A 15,425-nucleotide genomic window follows, 5' to 3' on the forward strand; every position below is an offset into this window, starting at 1 on the left:
GTACGGAACCTCTTATGCTTACCAATGTCTTCAAGCACCCATCAGACATTTCTAGGCATTTTTTAAGGTAAGGCTACATGCACACACACGTGTGCCCGTGCTGGGGAGAGGAGGAGGAGATGGTGCACGGCGCCATATGGCGATAAAAGATAGGACATGTTCTATCTTTTTGCGGCTACGGAACGGTACAGTGCTGACGTATATACGTCCCCCAACGGCCGTGTGAATGAGACATATTGACGCCGCAATTATTGCAGTAGCAGTGGCATTCTGGGCTATATATTTCCCTTGATGAACCTTTTTTCTACATCTCTATACCCCTGTGTCCCTTGGTCCTTTTACCCGTCTCTCTTTGTTTATTTCTCATTTTCTGGCTGATACCCAGTTCTCAGTCTTAGGTCAGTGGTATAATTTGCTTGATGGGCTGTATCTTTATTGTTCTATATGTATATGAGTGCATCTCTTCATTTTATCTAGATTGATTAAAAGCTAAACTAGTGATCAAAATTATGCTCTTTTACCTTGTAAAAAAAACAAGGTGTGTTCATTCCCACAAACGTAATGGGGATCATTTTCGTCTGGATATCTGTCCCCATTGATGCTTATGGCACTTGGTTACGTTGCGCGAGCAAACAACTTGCCACACCGTGACTGGCAGAATATAGGACATGTCCTATATTTCGCAGTGTTACGGTGCTGTCCCTGCACTCCTCTATGGAGAGGGGAGGGGCGAGCAGTTCTCTGATGTGTGCTTACATTTATGTGAATATACCCTTAGTCAACTGAATCTATTAAAATTTCCTAAAAAACTGAATTATCTTTTCCATCAGGTATCCTTTAAAAGAATCCATGATACCAGTGTGAACAGAGCCTAATAACTTGCAAAGTAGGAGGACTTCACCATAAACATGCTTCAGTTTTGAATACAACAGTGTAAGGCTACTTGCACACGAATATGGGCAATTGTGGGCTGCAAACACACCCATGGTCCGTTATTTGCAGCTCGTGTGTCACTACTGCCGATAACAGTGGAAAAGGACTGCCTAAGCAAATGGGCCAAGATGGTATGCTCTATAATCTGCAGCTTGGGCAGTGGGCTCACACACCGCTATAAGAACATTCATGTGCATTTAGCGTAAGTATAATCATTTAAAGCTAAAACTATGTTAAAAACACCAAAAATAAATGACATTAAGAGAGACGTGCAAATCAGAAGGATGATTAGGGAAAAAAGAGTCTTTGTTCCATGTAATTTCCATTAGCAACAGACGATGTCGGTGACAATGAGTAACTTGGGTATGAATACGATCGGGATGTGAAAGGCAACACACTTGCAGATAAAGGTGACTGCGTGCCACTGATGGACGTCGGAGAACTGCGATGATAGCTGTAACCTGAAATAAAAAAAGTTAAGAAAGTAATGACTGCAATATTAACAATATGGCTTCTACACGAAATGTTCGAGATACAGCAGGACTATTAATAGATGTATATTGGTAAGTTACCTATTATCCTGCCCCCTAAAACCTCACAAAAGGTATACAATTTTCACATCTGACTTCATAAAAGGCGCATAAAAAGTGATCAAAAGGTAACATTTACCCCAACATGATACCAAGCAAAAGTACACCTTGTCCCACAAAAAGTAAGCTCTAAAACAGCTCTGTAAACCAAAAAATATAAATGTTATGCCCATTAATATATGGTGAAGCAAATTTCTCACAATATGAGTTCCATATTCTGCAAAACAAGTTAACCATAAAAAAGCTAAATAAATGGGGTAGCGCCGTAATCAATGACCCATAGAATAGTTGCACTAGAGTAGCACTTGTAGTGCTATATGCATTCACTCACACACATATAATTCTTCACCACACCCAGTCCCAACTTCTTTTCTGGCCCCATCCCCTGGCTCCGTTGTAACCTTTTATTGGCAGTATGAAAGGGTTTTAGGACATGGCAGTGATGCAGGAAATATATGATCAGTCACATGCTTCTGACATTAGTCTCGCTCCTGCAATAATACGCTTGTTGTGAAGAGCAAAGAGACGGAGAGAGCAGTGTAGAGACAAGTATCTGGGACCGAGTCATCATTGTCATAAGCACACTCCCAAGTTTAACCCCTTAAGGAGTAAGCTCATTTTCCCCCTTAGGACACAGCCCAATTTTTCAAATCTGCCTGTGTCAAGATATGAATTTATAAAAAAAAATTCCTATTTCTATGATTATTTTATAAATATTACACTCACCATACAGTTAATCTTACCGCCCAAATTAGTTGCTAATAAACATCAACTATACGTCTGCTCTATGCCGACATAAGTTTTTATATGTTCATTTATTTTATTGGGGTGTTAGGAGGCTTATAGTTTGAACAGCAATTTTCCAAATTAAAGTAAATTTCAGATTCAATACTTTATTAGATATTCAATATTTTATTTTATTAGAGCAATACCCCACATGTCAATGTAAACTACTTTAGGAGCCCACAGCAGAGCGCAGAACAGAAGGAGGCATTGAGCTTTTAGAGGGAAGATTTTGATGACGTTGTTTTCAGGTACCATTATATATTTGAAAAGTTCCTAAAAGAACAGTAACCCTTCCCTATAAATAATCCCATTTTGGAAACTACTCCACCCAGAGAATTTATCAAGGTTTATATTGAACTTTTTACCACCACAGATATTTTATAGCGAGTATTTACATTGGTTTGTGTAAGTGAAAATCTTTTTCCAAAAAACCTTGCTATGGTCACTAAATTTTTATTTTTAGAAGGTGGTTAAAGAAGTAAACGCACCCCATAGTGTGATACCCAGTTTCTCCTGAATGCAGTAATATTCCACATGTGATCACAGACTGCTGTATGGGCGCACTGCGGGGCTTGGAAGGGAAGGAGCTTCTATTGGCATATTTTGCTGGCACAGATTCCAGGCGCTATGTCCCATTGGCTGAGCCCCTTATATAGTAGAGGAGTAAAAACCTCCAAAGAGCATGCATTTAAATAGGTAACCCTGCTAGCTCCACAGCCTCTCACAATTATGTAACTCCACCCCTTGGCCCCCAGGAGCTGTTCTTATGCCACCAGAAGCTGTCCCCAGGAGCCGCACTCATGATCCGTGCAGCCATCTCCATGTCTCCTGCAGCCACCTCAATGCCCATAGAAGCTTACTCCATCCGCCTAGATTCCAGGGATTATAGGGCCACAGCTCACTCTGAGACAGACCCAGCCTTTTAGCACTACAGTCTGAAGACATATGAAAAACCTTCCAGTCTTTCTTTCAAACCCTAACCACTGCCTGGAGCACAGACAGTGAGGATGAAAGGCTGCCCGACTGCAGCCTCCTGCCAACAACGCACCTCTCCCCTCACAGCATCAATCTGTTGAGCCGTTCATATGGCAAGCACAGGATTTATGCATGTTTATATGCCTAAAGGTTTTTTCAGTGAGTAAAACTGCCTGTACAAGCATATATGACACTCTAGCAGGCGTTAATGCAACCTCTGGTACCGCACCTTCCGAGTAACATGACACGGGAGGTCCCATAAATTATTTGATTAGTACAATATTACACTTGTTATATACATTGTGAATACATAATATATAATTTAGTATACACAATGAATATAAGATGTCTACACCACCAGTTTTTGTAACAAAAAAAAACAACATCAACAATTTACTTGAGGTCATGGTATCCCTTTCCTGGAGACTTACCGCCCGACCTCTTACCACTTGAGGCCAACTCTTCAGGCCTGTTTTTTTCTTCTGCCTCAGTGCTCCTCTTAGCCCTCTTCTCCCAGTCCCCTAGGCTGCAGGACCATATTATTTGCTAACTTACCTGACCTGGTCTCTTTCCACTGCAGATATAATGTAAAACTGAAAGCTAATGTAAGCACAGGTTCCCTTCAATGGAGTGCTGAGTAACAACAAAAATAATTGAATAGCAAAAAGAGCATAAAATAAAAGAGCACAGGTTTCAGTAGTATAAGCAAAGCTCTTTAGTCTCTACAACTGCCTGTACTATTCACCGCACACAAGAGCACAGAACTGTAGTCATGCAAATTTATAAAAAGCCTAAAACTGTCTTGTACAGGCTTTATTGCGACCTCTGCTGCAATCTGATCATCACACAAAAGAAATCCTTTCAACTATTGTCAAAATTGCTGGAAATATATTTGGAGGAGGAGTTATTTTCCACTTACCTAAATGCATCAATGTAAATTGTGCTGCCAATTCCTTGGCATCTTCCAAAGACACGCACAATTTGTCTGGCATGAAGTAACTGCTGGTGTTATTAGCAAGAGATGGAAGAACAACCTTATATATGAGAAGAAAGTTTCCATCCTGGCTGTTAGTTGAATACAAATGGTATTCTGGAAATGCCATATTATTTTTGTAGCAATAATACTCCAAGTGCATGACAGCGGAGCGGAACTGATGAGGCTTCAAAGAATTCATATTTGTCGGCGTGAGCTTTGTTCCAGGATAGAAAGGGTATGTGTATCTTTCTGGCTCTGAGTAGGTTGGACTGTGTTGATCACTAAGAACTACAGGAGAACTTGTACATCTTCCAACAGATCTCCGGCCCCCATCTTCATTATTCATTAAAGTTAGCATGCTCTCACCATTGCCCATATGACCACTCAAATGTTGTTTGAAGTTAGCTTCCTTATTCACAGGTTTAGCCAAGGTGACCTCAATACTGGCCCCATCAATACATCTGCCATTCATTACAGACATTGCTGTAATAGCATCATCTCTAGAGAAAAAATGTACAAATGCATAGTCCCGCAATTTCTTTACACGGTCCACAGTTCCAGGCTTGAATTTGTTAAATTCTGCTTTAATAGTTTCTTCCGTTGTGGATATCATCAAATTCCTTACATACAACACTTTCACTCTTTGCATTGTTTCTTCATCAACTTCTTTCTCTGGATCTGCCCAGTCAACCTGAATCGTATGACCCCATAACTGGAAAGTACCTGGAAAAAAAGTTTACATAAAGTTTACAAATAAAAGTGGGCAAATCAGGGTGGGGCATAAGATGGGCCAAAGAGGGGACACCTTGACTAGCCAGATTTTCTCTAATATATAAGGCTATTGATGAAATCTATTCGAACACGAATGAAGATCTTAATTCTGACTTGTAGCAAATCCTGGCAGCAATAGGACCTGCTCTATCATTTGTGGCACCATGACCGTGAACAATGGATGTCTATGGTCAAGTGTATTATGCTTGTGTCAATACATCATGGAGTACTATTGTAATGTTTTGGTTACATTTTAATGACTTTTGAGAAATGTCGATGTTTTTAGTATCTTCATATTCTGACTGTTTCTTCACGTGATTATATTGCTAAAAGGTAACAATTACTCATATAATAGTGTGATTACACTTGCAGGGAACCAGAATTTTCTAATGTGGTTTGAGCCAAATAATGTTCCCCTCCGCCCAGCAGCTTTTACATTTGTTTTCTCCTGATTATTAGACCCTAGTCTAACTATCCCAGAAGTGTTTTTGCATAATGTTTTTGATGCAGTTCTTATTACAAAACCAAGTGTGAATCATACAGGGCGAGCAAGTACAGCTACTCCTTCTTTTCTAAATCACAGCAATGTTTGCCCTGGTTAAATGTGACAACTGTATTTTCCATTTCCAGCAAGTACAGCTACCATCGCAGGGACTGTACACAGTCGGTTAATGAGAAACCTGAAATAGAGTTTGACATCACTATGGAAGAAAGTATTCACCTGGAATGAGTTTCCTTCTTGCCATTGCAGCCGCTCTGTGAGATTCAAATTCTACAAAGGCAAAGCCTCGGTTTTTAGTTTTGTCAGTTGCGCTCGGGTACACAATGACATCCACTACTCCTTCTGTCACTTTCTTCATTTCATCCAAAATTTCCTCTTTCTTCTTCTCCTTTGGAATGGCACCAATAAAGAGTCGACAGTTGTCTAAACTCACACAGACTCCAATAAACTTGCCAGGACGGATTTCATAATTATTTAGCATTCGAATAGCAAGCAAGGCATCATCTTTGTTGGTATACATAACAAAAGCATAACCTCTATTCTCACCACTAAATTCCATCATCAATCTAAACTCATAGATTCGTCCAGCTTGTTCAAATACTGGGACAAGTTCATCTTCATACATGTCACGGGGAATTTTTCCAACAAATACTTCACAGCCACGTGGTGGTGGTGGACCTTCCCAACCTAAAAGATTAATAATAAGGGAGGGAGTAAATCAGGGAGAATCAGCGTGTAAACTCTTCCTTTTGCAGTTTTGGAATGTGGAAGATGTTGTCAACTATTTATTGTATTTGATTTGTTTGTACTTGTTGCTGTTTTGAAAATGAATAAAAAGATTAAAATATCTATACCTGGAGCCCAAATATGTTCTACGTATGTACAGCATACCTGAGTGAAGTTGACCCCCCCACCTTGTTCAAATCAAACAAAATTGGTGTCAAACGTTTGTGCAGCAGAAATTTTTGTTAGTGCTGCTATCATTTTTAAAGTATTGGTCAGTTTTTCCAGAGGAGTTTTTCCCTTCCAAAGTACAATGTGTTATCTAGCACCCCCTGGTGATCAAAACAGAGAAGTGTCACTAGGTTTGTTTTTTTACCAGTTCATCCTAAACACCTTAACCCCTAGGGGACACAGCCTATTTTGGCCTTAAGGACGCGGCCCCATTCTTCAAATCTGGCCTGTGTCACTATAAGTGGTTATAGTTTTGGAACGCTATGAGATATCCAGGGGATTTTTAGATTGTTTTCTCGTGACACATTGTACTTCAAATTAGTTTAAAAATTTGGATGATATCTTTTGTGTTTAGTTATGAAAAAAAAACAAAATTTGGAAAAAATTTGGAAAAATTCTTTATTTTCAACGTTCTAAATTCTCTACTTTTGAGGCAGATAGTCATAGCTCCCAAATAAATTCATAACTTACATTTCCCAAATGTCTGCTTTATGTTGGCATGGTTTTTTAAGATTCCACATATTTTACTAGAATGTTATGAGGCTCAGAATTTAGGTATCATTTTTCACATTTTTTGTAAAATCACCAAAACCCGTATTTAGATGGACCTGCTCAACTTCTAATTGACACTGAGAGGCCTAAATAATAGTGAGACTCGTAAATTACCCCATTGTGGAAACTACACACCTCAACGTATGAAAAACCACTTTTAAGAAGTTTGTTAACGCTTTACGTGTTTTATAGGGGTTAAAACAAAATGGAGGTGCAGTCTGCAAATTGTAATATTTTTTCACAATACACCCATTTTGGGTGGAAAATTAAACATTTACAATGGATTAAATGAATAAAGGCTCCACAAAGTTTGTTACCCAATTTCTCCCGAGTAAACGGATACTCTATATGTGGTGGTGACCTGCTGTATGGGCGCACGGCCGGGCATAGAAGGGAAGGAGGCGCCATCCAGAGCAGATTTTCTATGTCACATTGTACAGGCTATAATTTTTTTCTTTTTTTTAATGTGGACCTATAGGGGCTTATTTCTTTTGCCACATGAGATGCACTTTTCTGGTACGTAATTTGGGGGAATCTATAGGCTAATTGGTGAGATTTTATTTGGAGGAAATGAAAATCATCACTTTTCAGGAAGATTTTTATGGGTTTTTTTTTTTGCCCGTTTACCATACCATGAAAATAGTATATTATTTTTATTCTATGGGTCGCCACGATTACAAAAAGACCTCATTTATATAGATTTTTTATTTTTTTCCCATTTTTACTGCATAAAAAGTAATTTGGCAAAAATGTTGTTAATTTTAGCATCACCGTCTTTCATATGCATAACTTTTTTATTTTTTGCCTCACAAATCTGTTTAAGGGCTTATTTTTTGCGAGAAGGATTGTTCTTTTTAGTGGTCTTATTTTAGAGTGCATAACATTTTTTAAATCCCTTTTTAGAGCATTTTTATAGGGTATTAATTGAAAATGATCTTTTTTCTGGAGCTTTTTTTTGTTTTGTTTTTTACGGGGTTCACTTTGCGGATCTAATAACGATTCTGTTTTATTATGCAGATTGTTACGGACGCAGGGATACCAAATATGTGGGGTTTTGTGTATTTTATTCAATTGTACTAAATAAAAACCAATTTGGAGAAAATCTTGTTCATTTTAGCATCACCATCTTTTCATATGCATAACTTTTTTATTTTTCGGCTGACAAATCTGGTTAGGGGCTTATTTTTTGCGAGAAGAGTTGTTCTTTTTAGTCGGCTTATTTTGGAGTGCATAACATTTTTTTAATTACTTTTTAGAGCATTTTTTGATAGGGTATAATTAAAAATTATTTTTTCTGAACGTTTTTGCGTTTTTTTTCTACGGCGTGTACCGTGCGGGTCCAGTAACGATTCTGTTTTATTATACAGATTGTTACGGACGCGGCAATACCAAATATGCAGGGTTTTTTGTGTTTTTGTGTTTTTTATACTTTATTAAGTGTTTTTATGGGAAAGTGACATTTTAGGGGCTTATATTTTTATGTATTTATTTTTTATTTATTATAATGTGTAGTGTTAACTGTTTTTGCATAATTTTACTTCTACATACTTGAACTTAAACCAGTGATGCTCTGATCACTGGTTTAAGTTCAATATACTGCTCTACAATACTATTTTATTGTAGAGCAGTGTAAACTGTCTGAGCAAGCTTGCGCATGCTCAGACAGTTTACAGCCAGACCCGGAAGGGGTCTGGCTGCCATGGAGACCGGGCAGCTCCGGGGCACATGCCAGTCCTCGGAGCTGCCCAGAAGTGGATCGGATCCCCCGGTAAGCGGCACGGGGGATCCGATCCACAGCGCAAACACCCTTACACGCCGCGGTCATGTTTGACCGCGGCGTGTAAGGGGTTAACACCCGCGATCGGAGCCGGCTCCGATCGCGGGTGTTAGCGCAGGCTGTCAGCTGTACTAGACAGCTGACAGCCGCTGCTTCTGGTACCGGCTCCGTTCGTGAGCCGGTGCCAGAAGCAGGACGTTATAGAACGTCCCCGTGCGCTAAGCATCTAGCCCCGGGGACGTACTATAACGTCCTGGTGCGCCTAGGGGTTAAAGGGGTTCTCTGGAGGTGGAAAAACATGGCTGCAGTCTTCCAAAAACAGCGCCTCACCTGACCATAGGTAGTGTGTGGTATTGCAACTAAGCTCCATTCATTTCTATACAGCTGAGCTGCAGTACTGGCAGTAACCATGGTCAGGTGTGGTGCTGTTTTTGGAAGACTGCAGCCATGTTTTTCCACCTCCTGAGAACCCCTTTAACTTATGCAAACACCTAAAAATGATAGAAGCCGGTCACGTGACCATGGTGACATCACAGGTTTCTTAGCCTGTACATCATGTATGCATTTGATCACATGAAATCCCATCATATCTGCATGGACTTCTTATCCTTCCCATCCTCCATGGAGGCTGCTGTGATTCCTTGTGATCAGATAAATACATGGGTTAGACATTGCAGATATAACAGGACCTTTAATGATGTCATTCTGGTCACATGATTTTAAGTGCCCAATGATGTAATAGAGTTCTCCATAAAGCAGAATATCATATCCAGTCAATCAGGAACAAGGAGAAAGGGCAATGCAGGTAAAATTTACTATGCAGGACTCACTTGGCTTTTTTTGCAGCCATGGAAATGAATGATTTAGGGATAAGAGCAATTCTTTTTAATCATAGTTTTAAATGAAGCCTTTATTTTAGGAGGGTTCATTTGCATGATTATCTTTAAGAGTGGATATCTCTGGTTCTGTGAAGCATCCAAACACAATACAGATCATATTAAAGCGAGGATTCCTGATAATAAGTCAGGAGATAAAGGCATATCAGCCTAACTTGCTTATTGGTGGAGGTCTCACTGATGGGACATATCACTAGTGGACAACCCCTTATGTATATGTATAGTTTTAATGTACATAATAGACATCTATACCTGGAGGAGGACCACCAAACTTGCGCTGTCCATTCTCTTGTACCATATTGTATCCAGTCTTTTCCATTAAGGCAATCAAAGCAGCTTCATTTTGAGTCCTAGTGTTAGATATGTCACTTCCATTCAAAATGTCTGTACATTCTTCACTCATGGCTGCAAAGTCATCTAGGAAAGATAAAACTATTACTACATTGTTTTTTTATTCTTATGTATAGAATTTTTTTATTCTGACATGGTGTGAAAGAATTATCAATGTGTCGCACATTAGACCAGTACGGAGTAGAACTAGACAGTTTTCTGCTGCCACAGATTAATCACTTGCGGCAGTTTTCTTTGCACATTCTTTGCAGTCCAAACTGCTTTCACAGGTATTTAAAAAGTGCCTGCGCTACATTTGTGTGGCACGGCTGCACTATTCTTCATGCAACACAAATTTCTGCAAAGGGCGTTCCGGTGCTCATTAGGACTGTGCACCACATTTAACATGAAAAGTCTGACAGAAATGTGTTGTACGCCCTATGTTAAAGGTGCACCAAAAAAAGTTAGTGCACTCTGTCGGAGCTGTGCAGGGGGTGCCAGATTCATAAAGAACATGTTCCACAAATCATGAATCTGGCGCCCCCTGCAGACTACACACTACTGCACATAGTACAGTTTTCAGTAACTGTGCCACACTGATGCTGGATGATTAATCTGATGATTAATCTATTCTCCACATAAAATAAATTATAAAAATGATTTAATTTCTTTTTGATGTGTATTCCATTCCTGATCTAAGGATTTAGGCTAGGGGTGAGCAACATTTAGTGGTCAAAGGGCCCCATTGTCGTACTGTTTAACTTTAAGGAACCTCACGAGTAACCAGCACCCCAGATGCACCAAAAACCAAACTCAGACACCAAATACTGCATTCAGAGCAGACAATAATACTGGAACCCTTAAGAGCAGTCAACAATAATAATAGAGAGGTCCCCAAAGTAGAGAATAATAATACCGGAGACCCCATAGCAAATAATAATAAGAGAGACTCCCAGAGCTACTAAAACTCCTAATACTGAAAACCCCCAAAGAAGACAGATACTGGAGCCCCCAGAGCAGATAATATTGAAAACTCCCAGAGCATAAAACTCCTAATACTGAATACCCCCAAAGAAGACAGATACTGGAGCCCCCAGAGCAGATAGTACTGGAGACTCACAGAGCATAAAACTACTAATACTGAAAACCCCCAAAGAAGACAAATACTGGAGCCCCCAGAGCAGATAGTACTGGAGACTCACAGAGCATAAAACTACTAATACTGAAAACCCCCAAAGAAGACAGATACTGGAGCCCCCAGAGCAGATAGTACTGGAGACTCACAGAGCATAAAACTACTAATACTGAAAACCCCCAAAGAAGACAAATACTGGAGCCCCCAGAGCAGATAGTACTGGAGACTCACAGAGTATAAAACTACTAATACTGAAAACCCCCAAAGAAGACAAATACTGGAGCCCCCAGAGCAGATAATACTGGAGACTCACAGAGTATAAAACTACTAATACTGAAAACACCCAAAGAAGACAAATACTGGAGCCCCCAGAGCAGATAATACTGGAGACTCACAGAGTATAAAACTACTAATACTGAATACCCCCAAAGAAGACAGATACTGGAGCCCCCAGAGCAGATAGTACTGGAGACTCACAGAGCATAAAACTACTAATACTGAAAACCCCCAAAGAAGACAAATACTGGAGCCCCCAGAGCAGATAGTACTGGAGACTCACAGAGTATAAAACTACTAATACTGAAAACCCCCAAAGAAGACAAATACTGGAGCCCCCAGAGCAGATAATACTGGAGACTCACAGAGTATAAAACTACTAATACTGAAAACATCCAAAGAAGACAAATACTGGAGCCCCCAGAGCAGATAGTACTGGAGACTCACAGAGTATAAAACTACTAATACTGAAAACCCCCAAAGAAGACAAATACTGGAGCCCCCAGAGCAGATAATACTGGAGACTCACAGAGTATAAAACTACTAATACTGAAAACACCCAAAGAAGACAAATACTGGAGCCCCCAGAGCAGATAGTACTGGAGACTCACAGAGTATAAAACTACTAATACTGAAAACACCCAAAGAAGACAAATACTGGAGCCCCCAGAGCAGATAATACTGGAGACTCACAGAGTATAAAACTACTAATACTGAAAACCCCCAAAGAAGACAAATACTGGAGCCCCCAGAGCAGATAATACTGGAGACTCACAGAGTATAAAACTACTAATACTGAAAACCCCCAAAGAAGACAGATACTGGAGCCCCCAGAGCAGATAATATTGAAAACTCCCAGGGCAGATAAACAATACTGGAGAACCTGAGAGCAGACAAAAACTAAAACTGGAGACCTGCATTAACAGACAATAATACTGAAGACTCCCACAGCAGACAAATAATACTGGAGACCACATAGCAGATAACAATACTGGAGACCCCCATAGCATAAAACTACTAATAATGTTGTCCCCCAGAGCAGGCAAATACTGGAGACCCAGAGCAAGAAAAATAAATCCTCTTCTTTCCTTGCTCCTTTTCTTCTCCCAGGGACCTTACCAGTAACTAGCACCCCAAATACTCCTCTAAACGTCTTTGAGGAGTATTTTTAGCTGATGTGGAGTATGAAATTTTCAGTAATACAAATATATAATTCCTAGACATAATGAGTGTAAATAGATGTCTATTTATACAAGAAAATCGTTACAGGCCCTGTTTTCTGTGTTTAAAGGGAACCCGTCACAACATTTTCACATATACAGATAGTGACGGGTTTCTATAGAGCTCTATTAACTAACTGATACCCTTCATTTAGCTAAAAACTGTTTACCTTACATCCCCATAAATCAACTTTATCTTATATTACCTGGAATGAGTAGGGGCGTGTCTTATTTGGCCAGCTCCTCCCCATGCCTTATGCCTCCACACCATTTAGCAGTTCATGTCATGTGACCAGGGTGATGTCATCAGAGGTCCTGTGACCTTTACAGTAATTAAGGTACAGTGCCCCACTGGCAGCTAAGTTTAGTTGATACGAGGAGTACTTTTAACCCTTTATCAGCAGGCATTGTTAGTCAGTGTGGTAAAATTCAGGTGACAGGTCTTCTTTAAGTAGCCAATTGAGATGGTAATAGTAATAAGACAGGGTTTGAGCTGACATGGGTCCCAGACAATCCAGAACAGGCTGGGTCTGACATCTCTTCCAGGGCCCAAGCCCTCCCCCTTCCCAAGCAGGATGGGCTGACACACACATTACAAAAACACCTTTAACGAGGACCCTTTTACAGATCCAGAAAATTTACAATATACTACAATGTGGTAGAATTGTAGTTCCTCAGGACTTCTTTTATTTTAACTCTATGTCCTGTGATCTCAGAAATATAGTGTTATAGGTTTAGACCTTCAGGGAGCCTTGTATTTTAATGTATGCACTCCCCCCATAGCGCTAGTGGTCCCACCCATCACCTACCTATGCACTGTGGGGGGCAGAGCGGACCACTAGCACTACAGGGTATAAATTCAAATACAAGGCTCCCTGAGGTGCTCGGGGAACATAGATGTAATTAGCATAACATCTATAATTCATATAGAGGAGTGCGCTGTGGGTGGGCAGCTACAGACCTCAGGTACACAGTGATGTGTAGTATAGGTATTTATATTAATATTTATATGGGGGGTATAATCCTGATTGGGGGTAATATTTCTAGTGAACACTTTTCCCTTTCCCCAAGAACCAATTCAGGACGGTAAAGAAATTATGTACAGTTCCTGCTGAGGAAGACATAGAAAAGCTGGTGGAGACTGTGGTGAGCTGTGGTCACTGCCATGCTATGGCATCCTCACAGCTGGGCCTCCTACACTACTGCAGGATAAAGCAGAGGGTCAGAAGAAGACGCCACCAATATCCAGGTCGTGGTGCCGGGGAAAGTGTCCACTGACCTAGAGTGTGTCTCTGCATGACGTCTGCCCCGGCTCCGCGCACACACGGTAATGGCGGACACGTCCGGCCCGAGCGGTTTAGACTGAAAAAAGAAAAAAAAGTGCGCAGTAACAAGCAGTCGTGACTCCGCCCCCTCGCCGCTTCCCTCCGCAGGCCACAGACCCAGCATGCAGCGCGGCCATCTAAAAGTGACGTGGGAGAGAATCCCACCAATCACAGAGCGAGGGACCTTGTAGCTATGCGGGCAGGTAATGTTACTTTGTGGTGCGGGTCCAGGATTTATTTCTAAAGGAAAATTTAAATGATGTACAATTCCATAGAATTCCATGGAGCAATGCAGGAGAGAGAACAGGACAGCTCCATAGCATGGACTCCCCCAATACTCCTGCACCTGGAAGACAGGGAGCAGACTCCTGTATCATGGCGCCCCTGCTCTGTAAAATAAAAGGGGTTGGCCAATTAAAGGAAACTTGTAAAGGCTAGTATATGTACCCTATTAGTGTCACCATGTTATACTTACCTTGATAGGGTTTTGTGGGTATCAGGATTTCTTGTGATGCCCCATGCCCTGCAAGTATAATATATTAGGACATCATATTTGCAACCCCTTTAAGGACACAGACCTATATGTCCAAAATACTAACGCTCCACCACAGATGGGCCGGGGGTTAAAATGATCACAAATTCTCAAATCCTCAAATACTAAGCAGGCATGAAGGTCTACAATGACAGATCATCCTTGTATGATAGACTGTTGCGCTATGTTTGGTTCTCCTTAAAGGGGTTGCCCACAAATTTAGTATAGTGCATAATTAGCAGGCCGTAGTGCAGGACATCTTATTCCCGTGCTCCGTGCTGCTAATTATAATGTCAAGACTAACAAAGACAAGTGCCAGGATCAAGATGAAGAGGAGCGCAGATGAGTATCTTTAGCTGGTTTTTATTTTACTTGAATAGTTGATGGCAGGAGTTGAAGAGTAGTAGTGCTAATGGCTAAATACCCTACAAATAAGCCAATGTCCTTATGTACGAGTGGGGTCACATGGTAACACTCTTTATTTGCAGCTTTGTCAATCACCAGATGATCCTTTTGAGATATGCTGACATGTTTTAGAGCACGAAAGCACAACTTTATTTGGTCCCAGGGCCACATTGTCACACTAGGTACCTTGAAAACTACCAAAGAAAATACAAATACCACAGTGCAGCACCAAATATAACCCCATAAACACCAAAAGTTGCAGTCCGACAATAATACAATGATGCATATCCCAGAAGAGAAAAATAAAAATAATGCAAACCTAAGACCAGACAATAATAATAATCCAAATCTCTGACCAGAAAATAAATTATACAGACCCCAGGCCAGACAAATATTCATTATTATTAAAATTATAACCTGTTGACATCATGTTATAGATAATTAGCCTGTGATTTCCAGCAAACCTTTATTACTTACGAGTAATAGGCAA

The 15,425-nt window shown here is 40.4% G+C and overlaps 1 protein-coding gene across 1 annotated transcript; it reads right to left on the minus strand.

Annotated features, from left to right (window-relative positions):
- Positions 1-442: 442 nt before the first annotated feature.
- RBM46 (RNA binding motif protein 46) lies at positions 443-14,106 on the minus strand. Its single transcript, XM_072120875.1, has 5 exons — positions 13,953-14,106; positions 9,965-10,129; positions 5,753-6,220; positions 4,204-4,983; positions 443-1,394 (listed from the first exon to the last, which is right to left on the minus strand). Exons 1-5 carry the CDS (start codon positions 13,969-13,971, stop codon positions 1,222-1,224), a joined length of 1,605 nt encoding a protein of 534 aa, XP_071976976.1. The 5' UTR covers positions 13,972-14,106; the 3' UTR covers positions 443-1,221.
- Positions 14,107-15,425: the final 1,319 nt, after the last annotated feature.

The sequence above is a fragment of the Engystomops pustulosus genome, chromosome 1 (genome assembly GCF_040894005.1).
Source record: "Engystomops pustulosus chromosome 1, aEngPut4.maternal, whole genome shotgun sequence".
Taxonomy (NCBI): Eukaryota; Metazoa; Chordata; class Amphibia; order Anura; family Leptodactylidae; genus Engystomops; species Engystomops pustulosus.

What these genes read in the sequence shown, in the direction of transcription:
- RBM46 (XM_072120875.1), bottom strand. An exon ending in GTTTGGTGGTCCTCCTCCAG is followed by an intron (nt 6,221 to 9,964) that starts GTATAGATGTCT and finishes TTAATCTTTTAG; the next exon opens with GTTGGGAAGGTCCACCACCA. An exon ending in ATTTACATTGATGCATTTAG is followed by an intron (nt 1,395 to 4,203) that starts GTAAGTGGAAAA and finishes TTTTTATTTCAG; the next exon opens with GTTACAGCTATCATCGCAGT.